We start from the raw sequence: 12,433 nt of genomic DNA, 5'->3' as shown, positions 1-12,433 counted from the left end.
CCAGCAAATTCTGTGAAGGCAGAAACTATAGTTCCTATTTTCAGGACCAAATAGATGGTGAAGTACACAGAAGGTGAAGCCGGATAGACTAGGAAAAATGAGGCACGGTCAGCTAACAGCAAATACAGGAGATATTTGTTCACATACTTCCCTTAAGAGTAAGGGAACAGGGCTGGGAAGGTGGCTCACTGGTAGAGCACTTGCCTTGTGTACTCAAGGCCCTGGGTTAGATTCCTCAGCACCACATAAGAAAAAAGCCGGAAGTGGCACTGTGGCTCAAGTGGTAGAGCGCTAGCCTTGAGCTGAAGAGCTGAGGGACAGCGCCCAGGCCCAGAGTTCAAGCCCCACGACCGACAAAAAAAGGATAACGAACTGTTTTATGGCAGGTTGCATTCTTACCTGGAAACTCAGAGAATAACACCAGGTGTAGTTAAAGCAAAGACAAAGCACCTAGCTTTGCATAACTTAAAGCCAGATCTCCTGCCTTAACCCTATAAATACCCAACAGCCCAAGGAGCTGTTTGTCTCTCTAGGTGTCTCCTTGTGTGTGTGTGTGTGTCTCCCTATGAGAGCACCCACACTCTGCTAGAGTGTGCCTCTGCCCTTCTGTTTGCCTGCTTTTTTTTTGTCTGCTCGTCTGTCTCCTTGCTTGTTTACTTAATAAAGCTCTGCCAAGTTTTCTTACCATTGTGACTTGTCCAGAAATTCTTACTCTGCGCTGGAAATCAAGGACCCTAAGTGAAGAGTTCCTATATTTAAAGGGGAGCTTCCCTAAACCTCACCTGTGTCCGGTGACAAAGGCACTTAAGGCATTGCTGAAGGAAGGAAAGAAAGGTACGCTGGATAAAGCGCTGCAAGGGACAGGTCAGGCGCCGCTGAAACTCAAGCCCTTCTTTGTAGACACCAGACTGTCCTAAGACTTCCGGCGCCGGAAGACCCGCACAGCGCAATGGCTGACGGGAAGCTCCGCGCATGCGTGCCGCGCGCTCCCTGGAACTTCCACGGGGAGTACAGGCGTCAGCGCCGGCCCTCCCCCGCCCCGCCCCCTACCCCGCCCCACGCCCCGCCTCCACGCCGGCTCACGTGACCGTAGGCGGGACGCCGGGGCAACGTGGGTGGAGGAAAGCCGAATCATGGCTGGTCCAGTGGACTTCCAAGACGAGGAACAGGTGAAGTTATTCCTAGACAACATGAAGGTGGAGTGCCACTACCAGTGCTACAAAGAGAAAGACCCGGATGGTGAGCGGGGTTCGCGGGGGAAGGGAGTGCGGGAGAGGAGACCTGGCGGGTCCCTGTGGACGCCGCGGGGTCTGGTGCGGAGTGGGCGCGGCGTTGCGTTGTGGTGGGCGTGAGGGAGAGCGGGGTCCCGGCGTCGGCGGTGTAAAGCCTGGAGCTGTCTCGGGACCCGGGGAGATGGTCCTGGAGTCGGTCGTGCCGCCTGGGCGTGGGCGCGAGCGGCCGCCGGGCGCGGCGGCGTGCGTCTGTCACCTGTGCGCTCCGAGGCCGAGGCCGCGCGGGCACCGGCGCTCAGGAGCTCTCTCCCCAGCTAGAGTGATTCTGCGGTGCGAGGGGCTGAGCACAGAGGTTGTTTAAACTGTGATCCTCGCTACTCCCAAGACAGAGAGTTAGAGGATCACAGTTGAAGGTCAGCTCAGGGGGAAGACAAAGTTCTGGAAACTCTCCTCTCCCCGTAAAACCTTGTTGTTACTGTTGTACTTGGAATAGTATCCTAACTCCTGGGTTGGAAATGTAGAGTGTTTGGCCTAGCATGAAAAAGCCCAGATTTCAGCCGTAAGCGCATGCACACACACAAACACACACACTCACGCAGCTGGCTCATGCCTCTACCCTTTGCTACTCGGAAAGCTGAGATCTGTAGGATCAAAGAGAAGCTAATTTGGGACAGAAAACCGGTGAGACTGTCTCTAAAGTAACCAGCAGAAAGTCTGGTTTGAAACATGGCTCCAGCCTAGCACGCAAGCTGGAATAAGAGGGCCTGAGCTCAAACCTTAATATTTACAAGAAAAATAAAGTCCTAACTCCAAGGGTTGATCTGGTCTTCGGGTTTCCTTTCCCACTTATTTTTCCCAGTCCTAGGGCTTGAACTCAGGGCCTGGGCACTGACCCTGAGCTTCTTATGCTCAAGGTTAGCACCCTACCACTTGAGCCACAGTGCCACTTCCAGTTCTTTATGTGTATGTTGTACTGAGGAATGGAACCCAGGGCTTCATGCATGCAAGGCAAGCACTCTTACCACTAAGCCACATTCCCAGCCCCTGCTTCCACTTCTCTTTAGGATCCACATAGCAATGAGTCAAAGGCATGAGGACCAGTCATTGTTGCATTTCATGCTGCTACAAGATTAGCCCAGGGGCTGGGAAGGTGGCTCAGTGGTAGAGCGTTTGCCTTGCATGCATGAGGCCCTGGGTTCGATTCCCCAGCACCACATAAGCAAAAAAGCCGAAAGTGGCGCTGTGGCTCAAGTAGTAGAGTGGTCGCCTTGAGCTGAAAAGCTGAGGGACAGTGCCCATGCCCAGAGTTCAGGCCCCACAACCAGACCCCCCCCCAAAAAAAAAAGATTAGCCCATTATGTTTTTTAACTATCTTACTACTAAATTTCATGAGACGTTCTGAAGCTAGTAGATTTTCAGTCATGGAAGTCAGTAGGTCTTGAGCCAGGCTAATCAGGAGCAGAAAAGCTGGAGAGTGAGTGGTAGAGACATTGCAAGGACCTAGGTCTCCCCAGTCCGTATATTGCTCAGTCCCTAGCTAAGGAGATAAGGCTACTTGTGGGAGTGGATGATCACCACCTTCCTTCTTTGTGGTAAGGTCAGCTTGCCATACTTAAAGGGATAAGGGCTGGTTCTACATAAAAGATTCAATTTCACCTTCCATGTCTTGGCCCTCTGCAACCCAGACCTGAACAGCTCTCTTCTCACAGGTTGCTACCGGCTGGTGGACTATTTGGAAGGGATCCAGAAGAATTTTGATGAGGCAGCCAAGGTGTTGAAGTTCAACTGTGAAGAGAACAAACATAGCAATAGCTGCTACAAACTAGGAGCCTATTATATGACTGGAAAAGGTAAGGGAGGCCTACTTTCTTTGGTCCTTGTTAACGAGTGTTGTCGTCACATCTGAATCACAAATCTCATCCTTTGAAACAGATTTTAGGTTCCAGAACCCAACTCCAGAGATTGCATATCACAGGTCTTGACACTTGTCCCACAAGCCAAATAAAGAGATGAGTAATAGAAAAGAGCAGAATAAGGTTTGTTGTTTCCCCCCCCTCTCCACACCTCCCCCCCTTTCCTTCTTGTGCCAGTACTGGGGTTGAACTTAGAACCTGGGCATAGTCTCAGAGTTTGTTTGTTTGTTTGTTGTTGTTGTTTTTGGTCAGTCAGGACCTGGGCGCTGTCCTTTAGCTCAAGGCTAGCACTCTACCACTTGAGCTATAGCACCACTTCCAGCTTTTTCTGCTTATGTGGTGCTGAGGAATTGAACCCAGGGCTTCATGCATGCAAGGCAAGCGCTCTTACCACTGAGCCACCTTCCCAGCCCTTTGAGTTTTTTGTTTGGGTTTTTTTTTCACTGTATTTTTTTTTTTTTTGTCTTTTCTTTTTTGGTACTGGGGATGGAACCCAGGACGTTGTACTTCCTAGGCAAGCGCTTTGCCACTGAGCTACATCCCAGCCCCCCTTTGAGTTGTTTTTTTTTTTTTGGTCATGGGGCTTGAACTCTGGGCCTGAGCACTGCTGTCCCTCAGCTCTTCAGCTCAAGGCTAGGTGCTCTACCAGTTGAGCTACAGCGCCACTTCCGGTTTTCTGAGTGGGTTATTGGAGAAGAGTTTCATGGACTTTCATGCTCGGGCTGGCTTTGAACCGTGATCCTCAGATCTCAGCCTCTTCAGTAGCTAGGATTACAGGCGTGAGCCACCAGTACCCGGCAACCTTTGAGTTTTTTAATCAAGGCTAGCACTCTACCACTTGCCACAGTTCCCCATTCCAGCCTTTTGCTGGCTAATTGGAGATTAGTCTCATACTTTCTTCCCTGGGCTGGCTTCAAACCTGGAATCTTAGATCTCAGCCTCTTGACCTTTTAGGATTATAGGTGTGAGTCCCCAGCTCCTAGTTGAAAGGAGATTTTCTTTTTCTTTTTTTTTTTCTCAGTTGTGGGTCTTGAACTCTGGGCCTAGGTACTGTCCCTCAGCTCTTCAGCTCAAGGCAAGCACTCTACCACTGGAGCTACAGCCACCACTTCCAGTTTTCTAGTGGTTTATTGGAGATAAGAGTCTTGTAGACATTCTTACCCGGGCTGGCTTTGAACCATGATCCTCAGCTCTCAGCCTCCTGAGTAGGTAGGATTACAGGCGTGAGCCACCAGCGCCTGGCTTGAAAGGAGATTTCTTATGTATCAAATTGCAGGAAGAAGCAAAATAAGCACTTCATCTTTAGGATGCAAATATGATCTGTAGGTTTAAATAGAGAAAGACTTTAGATCTGGAATAAAAGGTATGCATAGTTATTATTTTCTGGTTGTTTTGGGGAGGGGTTCTAAATAGAAATTGTTCCTAGGTTTATCACTTGAGAAAGCAATATATTCAGGATGTTTTTGTTTCCTAGTGGATGGTCTGTCCTGCATAGGCTCTGCTCTTTTATGGGGCAGTGTCCTTCATCCTACCTTTAAAGATGTTGATCTGTCCTGTGCTTCCTGGAATCCAAGGTGGTGAATGGATTATAACGAAGACTGATACAACAGTGGAAACTTACACCAAGCTTTTCACCCTGCATTTAGTTAATTCATGGGTCTAAGAAAGGAGCAAGTCAGTGCTTTTTATCAAAAACAGTTTCTCCTCTTTTCCTTTTTCTTTTTAAGTTTTTATTGTGAAAATACCGTACAGAGGGGTTACAATTACATGGGCAAGGTAATGAGTACATTTCTTATCAAGCATTGTTGCCTCCTCCTTTGTTTTCCTTCCCATCCCTTCCCATCTCCCCCTCACCCCCCCCCTTTTTTTTTTTCAATCGGTCATGGAGCCTGAACTCGGCCTGGGCACTGTCCCTCAGCTCTTCAGCTTAAGGCTAGCATTCTACCACTTGAGCCACAGTGCCACTTCCAGTTTTCTAGTGGTTTATTGGAGATAAGAGCGTCATGGACTTTCCTGCCTGAGATGGCTTTGAAACGTGATCCTCAGATCTCAGCCTCCAGAGTAGCTAGGATTATAGGCGTGAGCCACTGGAGTCCTGCTCTTCTCTTTTTCTTTATGTTCGTTGTGGGGCTTGAACTCAGGACCTGAGCACTGTCCCTGAGCTTTTCTGCTCAAGGATAATACTCCACCACTTCTTTTTTTGTTGTTGTTGGTCTCTTTTTCTTTATGTTTGTTGTGGGGCTTGAACTCTGGGCTTAGGCACTGTCCCTGTGCTCTTCACCTCAAGGTGATCACTCTACCCCTTGAGCTACAGCGCCACTTCTGGTTTTCTGAGTGGCTATTCAAGATAAGAGTCTCATGGCTGGCTTTGAACCCATATTTAGCTTTCTGAGGTACCTCCAGAGTGTTTTCCAAAGTGGTTGTATTAATGTACCTTCCCACCAGCAATCGTCCTTGAACCTTTTCACAAAAGCTAATACTCTATCATATGAACCACACCTCCACTTCTGGGCTTTGCTGGCCAGATAAGAGATAAGAATCTTACTGACTTCTACTGGAGCTAGCTTTAAACCTCAAATCCTAGGCTCCTGAGTAAGATTATAGGCATGAGTCACTGCACCTATTTATCAGATACTGCAGTATGTGTGTATGTGTGTGTGTTGGTCCTAGGACTTAAAATCTATGTCAAGGTCCTGATAGGTTCTCATAGTACCCTATGCCCTTGAATATTTATATGGTTGTTTAATATGTCTTATTAGATGATAAGATCCACAGGACAAGACAGTAGCCTATTGGCCAGGACCTAGCACAGCACATGGCAAATAATAGGTATTTAGTATATGTTCAACCATTGGTATCTCGGCGATTGCTTCTAGGGGCCCTGTAGCTGTAATAATAGGCTGTAGCTATATCCTAGGCTGCATAAGTTCCTCTTATAAAATATATTTTCAGCTGGGTGCTGGTGGCTCACGCCTATAATCCTAGCTACTCAGGAGGCTGAGATCTGAAGATCGCAGTTCAAGCCAGCCCAGGCAGGAAAGTCTGTGAGACTCTTACTCCAATAAACTACTAGAAAATGGGAAGTGGCGCTGTGGCTCAAGTAGTAGAGTGTTGGTCTAGAGCTGAAGATCTGAGGGACAGCGCCCAGGCTGAGTTTAAGCCCCACAACCAACAACAAAAAAGACCCTAATAGCCGGGCGCTGGTGGCTCACGCCTGTAATCCTAGCTACTCAGGAGGCTGAGATCTGAGGATCGCGGTTCAAAGCCAGCCCGGGCAGGAGAGACCGTGAGACTCCTATCTCCAATAAAAACCACCAGAAAACCGGAAGTGGCGCTGTAGCTCAAGGGGTAGAGCGCTCGCCTTGAGCTGAAGAGCTGAAGGACAGCGCCCAGGCCCAGAGTTCAAGCCCCACGACCGACAAAAAAAAAAAAAAAAGACCCTAGTATTTTCATAAAATTTGCACATTCTCTCATAAACTTTAAATCATTTCTAGATTCTTACGCTACTCAATGCAGTATAAATGATAATGTAAATAGTTATATTTGAGTATTGTTCCTGTAATAATGACAAGGAAAAAAGTCCATGAGTGTTTAGTAGAATTATTTTTTCCTGTTTTAGACAGTGTTGGGATTTAAACAGCGTATTGCACTTGCTTTACAGGCACTCTACTAATTGGACCACGTTTCCAATCTAGACATGGTGGGGGGTTTTTTCCCCCTTAATATTTTCGATCAGGGGTTGGTTAAATTTTGTAGATGAAGTGCAGTGATACTTTCACATCTAATCAAATTAGTTGTAATCATTGTGGATATGAAGGGCCAACTGTATATCTAAATGAATATATGTTTAATTAAGCATTAAAAAATTCTGTGTGAGGGGCTGGGAAGGTGGCTCAGTGGTAGAGCACTTGCCTTGCATGCCTGAGGCCCTGGGTTCGATTCCTCAGCACCACATAAGCAAAAAGAAAAATGCCGGAAGTGGCGCTGTGGCTCAAGTGGTAGCCTTGAGCTGAAGAGCCGAGGGGCAGCACCCAGACCCAGAGTTCAGGCCCCACGACCGGACCCCAAAAAAAAAAATTCTGTGTGAGCTGGGTGCCAGTGGCTCACACCTGTAATCCTAGCTACTTAGGAGGCTGAGATCTGAGGATCATGGGTCAAAGCCAGCCTTCGAAGGAAAGCGTGTGAGACTTATCTCCAATAAACTACCAGAGAATCGGTAGCTCATATGGCAGAACGCTAGACTTGAGCAGAACAGCTCAAGTTCACGCCCCACGACTGACAGAAAAACAAATTTTCTGAGCTCTCACTATAACCTATGAGGGCTGATAATACTCCCAGTTTTCCCCATCTTTACCTGAGTGGGCTCCCTTACAAGATAGCATTTGAACAGAAGAGTCCACTGTTGAGAAACCTAAAATGTAGGTGCACTGTGTCTTAGCTTTGACCTGAGACAAATAAGTTCTTCCCTTGAGTTTTTACTTTTTCCTTCCTCTCTGTCCTTATAGGTGGACTGACCCAGGACCTGAAAGCTGCCTTAAACTGCTTTCTAGTGGCATGTGAGAAACCTGGAAAGAAGTCTATGGAAGCATGTCACAATGTTGGTCTCCTGGCCCATGATGGACAGGTCAGTGAGGATGGCCAGCCGGACCTGGAGAAGGCCAGAGACTATTACACAAGAGCCTGTGATGGCAGCTATGCCTCCAGCTGTTTCAACCTCAGTGCTATGTTCCTGCAGGGCGCCCCTGGCTTTCCCAAGGACATGAGCCAGGCATGTAAATACTCACTGAAGGCCTGTGACCTGGGCCATGTGTGGGCCTGTGCCAATGCCAGCCGCATGTATAAGCTGGGAGATGGTGTTGAAAAGGATGAGGCCAAGGCTGAGTTGCTAAAAAATCGAGCCCGGCAGCTGCATAAAGAACAGCATAAACGAGTCCAGCCCTTAACATTTGGGTAGCATGGCCTAGCCCCCTCCCAGGGTATATTCTATGAAGAAATGCACATTTATGGGGCTTAATTTTCAAACAATGAGCCCTGAAAAATTGGAACAAACTTGAAAGCCATAGAGATTTGGAGGATGGGGGGGGGGCGCAGGAAGTTGTAAAAATCAACAGTCACCATCATCATTATTATCCTGGAAGGGCTTGAAAATCAGAAAATACCCTAATTTACATAACAGAGGTCTTAGGGAGTTAAGAACAGTTAAATTGTCACGACTGCCACCCTCTGACTTACATAATCATTGGTGTGGGCTTCCCTTTTGCCTTTACAGTCAGGTCTTCTATTGCAGCAATGAGAAGGGTTGTGTAGCATGCAGGTTAAAGGTTGTTAAAAAGGTGAAAGGTTGTTAGGCCTCTGGGTTGCTAAAGAAGGTGAAAGCAGCCTGCTTTCCTCTAGGAGAGCTATTCAGTTAAAATGTAAAACCTCATGGTGATCACCTGGCACCGCTCCTCATTTAGAGAGAGCTGATTCTTCCCAGCAAGACTCCAACAAGGATTTTGTGGCACATTTTGCCCACTGCAACTGGGCAACTTTTGGAGACAAGTCTTGGTATTTAGCACTGGCCTCAAACTTGTCATTCTCTTGCCACGGCTTTCCAAGTGCTGGGCTTGTAAGCATGTGTCACCAATCTGGTGGAACAATTTTTTTTAATGTTTTTTTATTGTAAAGATACTGTACAGAGGGGTTAGTTACATGAGTAAGGTAATGAGTACATTTCCTATCAAGCATTGTTACCCCCTCCTTTGTTTTTGGAACTGAACTTCTTTAACTGTGAATAAACTATTCTGACCAGTTTGTCCTTTGTGTTATTAATGTTCTCTCCATATTGCTGATAGGATAGAGATGGTTTTCATTTGCTTTTTCTGTTATCTTAGCTTGTCACCAGGGGGCGAGCTTGTCATTTTCATGCTGATAACAAACTTTGGGGGTTTTTGGCTTCCAGTTTTGCAGCTGTCCTAGAAGCTGTCCTGGTAAAAGTTTGTGAATATAGCTGGCTAGATTCTTAAGATGATAGAGGAGAAGGACTTGCACAAGTGTGGAGAGGAGTTTTAGAAGTTCATTTGAGGGCTGGGAAGGTGGCTCAGTGGTAGATTGCTTGCCTTGCATGCATGAGGCCTTGGGTTCGATTCCTCAGCACCACATAAGCAGAAAAAAAGCCAAATGTGGTGTTGTAGTTCAAGTGATAGAGAGCGCTAGTCTTGAGCTGAAGAGCTGAGGGACAGTACCCAGGCCCAGAGTTCAAACCCCATGACCGACAAAAAAAATTCATTTGTAAAATGTAAGGTAGTTTTGGGTGTGCTAAAAGTTGTTGGCCAACAGTCATGGAAAAGATGCACAATATTAGTAATCAGTCATGGGAATTGAACATCAAAGTGACAATTTGGTTTGGTTTGGTTTTCTAAGACAGGCTCTTAACTGTGTAGCCTCAAACCATCCTTCTTGCCTCAGACTCCCAAGTAGTAACTGGGATTACAGGTATGAACCAACATGTCCAGCTATCATGACCTCTTTTTTTTGTTGTTGGTCGTGGGCCTTGAACTCTGGGCCTGAGCCCTGTCCCTCAGCTCTTCAGCTCAAGGCAAGTGCTCTACCACTTGAGCTACAGCGCCACTTCCCTATCGTGAACTCTTAAAAGTTCAACCATAAGAAAACAGGAGTTGGCTGCAAAATAGGCCAAAGACCTTAATAGAAAGATATATATCTCACGCCTGTAATCCTAGGTACTCAAGGGGCTGAGATCTGAGGATCGTGGTTCAAAGCCAGCCCGGGCAGGAAAGTCTGAGACTTACCTCCAGTAAACCACCAGAAAACCAAAAGTAGTGCTGTGGCTCAAGCAGTAGAGCGCTTGCCTTGATCTGGAGAGCGCAGGGACAGCTCCCAAGCCCAGAGTTCAAGCCTGCCACGACCAACCAACAAAAAAGAAGATATATAAGCTGGGTGTTAGTGACTCATAATCATAACTGCTTTAGAAGCTGAGATCAGCGGATGTGCTTTGAAGCCAGCTGGGACAAGAAAGTCCATGAGACTCTATCTGCAATTAACCACAAAGTACAACTGTGGCTCAGGTGATAGAGCACTAGTCTTGAACAAAAAAGCTCAGCAACAGTGCCCAGGCCCTGAGTTCAAGCCTTAGGACCAAGACAAAAAAAAAAAAAGGGAGAAGATACACAGATGGAAAATAAGCATATAAGAAAGAATGACGAGGGCTGGGAAGGTGGCTCAGTGGTAGAGCACTTGCCTTGCATGCCTGAGGCCCTGGGCTTGATTCCTCAACACCACATAAACAAAAAGAAAAAGCCGGAAGTGGCACTGTGGCTCAAGTGGTAGAGCGCTAGCCTTGAGCCGAAGAGCTGAGGGACAGTGCCCAGGCCCAGAGCTCAGGACCCACAACCGGACCCCCCCAAAAAAAAAAAATGATAAGCTAGGCGCCAGTGGTTCACACCTATAATCCTAGCTACTCAGGAGGCTGAAATCTGAGGATCTCCGTTCAAAGCCAGCTCAGGCAAGAAAGTCTGTGAGACTCTTACCTCAAATAAACTACTCAGAAAACCGGAAGGGTGCTGTGGCTCCAGCAGTAGGGCACTAGCCTTGAACTGAAGAGCTGAGGGACAGCGCCCAGACCTAGAGTTGAAGCCCCACAACGGACAAAAAAAAAAAAAAGGATAAACAACACTGACAAATGCTGGTGGTGATGAGGAGCAACAGGAACTCTCATTCATTACAAATGCCTGGTACAGCCAGTTTGGAAAACAATTTATAGTTAAAACGTTTATAGTGCGTTCCAACGTTCTTCCTCCTTGCTGTTTACCCAGAGGAGTTGAAAACATGTTCCTACAGAAACCGGCACATGGATGCTTATAGCATTTTTATTTATAATTGCCCAAACTTAGAAGCAAACAAGATGTCCTTCCAAAAACAAAAACAAATCCAGCCAGATCCCTCTGGCTTATACCTATAATCTTAGCTACTCAGGAGGCTGAAATCTGAGGATTATAGTTCAAAGCCAGCCCAGGCAGGAAAGTTTACGAGGCTCATCTCCACTTAACCACCTGAAAACCAAAGGTGGAACTATTGCTCAAAAGGGTAGAGCACTAACCTTGAGGGAAAAAAAAAAAAGCCAGACGTGGAGCTGTGACTCAAGTAGTAGAGTAATAGTCTTGAACAAACAAAAAAACCTAGGGACAGTGCCAAGGCCTTAAGTTCAAGACCCAGGGCTGGCATAAAAATAAAGTTAGATTTCACAAAAGAAAAATGTAAAGAGTAATTACTGTTCTGAGAAGTCCAAGGTACCTTTCTAGAGAGGCTGTTATGGGAGATAGTAGGAGCCAATGTGAATGGATTCTCACTTTTTGTGGCCTTTGAAATAAGGCTGAAAATGAGGTTTCAGAGCATACACTGCATGCAGCCTTGCTGTGCCTTCTGGCCAGTGGACATTTAAACCATCTTCAGCTACTATTTCCTACATTTTTCTTACATGCCAGGCTTGGCCTGGATTCAGGGATTCAGAGAGGGTGGGATAGTGTAATGGGATAGAAGATTCCCAATTGCCTAATGGTTCATGTTCTCATTAAAATCTGAGTTCAGTGCTTAAATTTGGTGAGAAAGAAGAGCCTCTGCTCCTTCTGTAGAGACTTGCTCTCTAGGGATTTGAGTTTTATCTTGTATGCAATTCAGTTTTGTGCAAGACAAAGACAAGATCACATCTGGAAAATAGTTCATCCCAGCTCATAAAATAGAAGGTAAAAGAGGAAGCAGAGCTGGGCGTTGGTGGCTCATGCCTGTAATCCTAGCTACTCAGGAGGCTGAGATACGAGGATCGTGGTTCAAAGCTAGCCCGGGCAGGAAACTCCATGAGACTCTTATCTCCAATAAACCAATAGAAAACCTGAAGTGGTGCTGTGGCTCAAGCAGTAGAGCGCTTGCCTTGAGCTGAAGAGCACAGGGACAGCATCTAAGCCCAGAATTCAAGCCCCAAAAAATAAAAAGAGGAAGACCAGGTAGGAGGAAGGTCAAAGTAAGCCAAGCACTAGTGGCTCACACCTGTAATCCTAGCTACTAGGAAGCTGAGATCTGAATATTGTGGTTTGAAGCCAGCTGGGGCAGAAGAGACCGTGAAACTATTACTTTATTTTATTTTATTTATTTATTTTGGGTCCGGTCGTGGGGCCTAAACTCTGGGCCTGTGCACTGTCCCTCACTCTTCAGCTCAAGGCTAGCGCTCTACCACTTGAGCCACAGCGCCACTTCCGGCTTTTTTCTTTTTGCTTATGTGGTGCTGAGGAATCGAAC

At 46.7% G+C, this 12,433-nt stretch overlaps 1 protein-coding gene across 1 annotated transcript; it reads left to right on the top strand.

Annotated features, from left to right (window-relative positions):
• The first annotated feature begins 1,100 nt into the window (after positions 1-1,100).
• Positions 1,101-8,939, top strand: LOC105989964 (cytochrome c oxidase assembly factor 7). Its single transcript, XM_013022237.1, has 3 exons — positions 1,101-1,239; positions 2,942-3,082; positions 7,651-8,939. Exons 1-3 carry the CDS (start codon positions 1,134-1,136, stop codon positions 8,097-8,099), a joined length of 696 nt encoding a protein of 231 aa, XP_012877691.1. The 5' UTR covers positions 1,101-1,133; the 3' UTR covers positions 8,100-8,939.
• Positions 8,940-12,433: the final 3,494 nt, after the last annotated feature.

The sequence above is a fragment of the Dipodomys ordii genome, unplaced genomic scaffold (genome assembly GCF_000151885.1).
Source record: "Dipodomys ordii isolate 6190 unplaced genomic scaffold, Dord_2.0 Scaffold61, whole genome shotgun sequence".
NCBI classification, from domain to species: Eukaryota; Metazoa; Chordata; class Mammalia; order Rodentia; family Heteromyidae; genus Dipodomys; species Dipodomys ordii.
This window is presented reverse-complemented; position numbering and strand designations above follow the sequence as displayed.

Bases quoted from the DNA above. Each gene is read 5' to 3' on its own strand.
- LOC105989964 (XM_013022237.1), top strand. From the start codon at position 1,134: ATGGCTGGTCCAGTGGACTTCCAAGACGAGGAACAGGTGAAGTTATTC. The intron at 1,240-2,941 runs GTGAGCGGGGTT...CTCTTCTCACAG, and splicing joins CAAAGAGAAAGACCCGGATG to GTTGCTACCGGCTGGTGGAC. The intron at 3,083-7,650 runs GTAAGGGAGGCC...CTGTCCTTATAG, and splicing joins CTATTATATGACTGGAAAAG to GTGGACTGACCCAGGACCTG.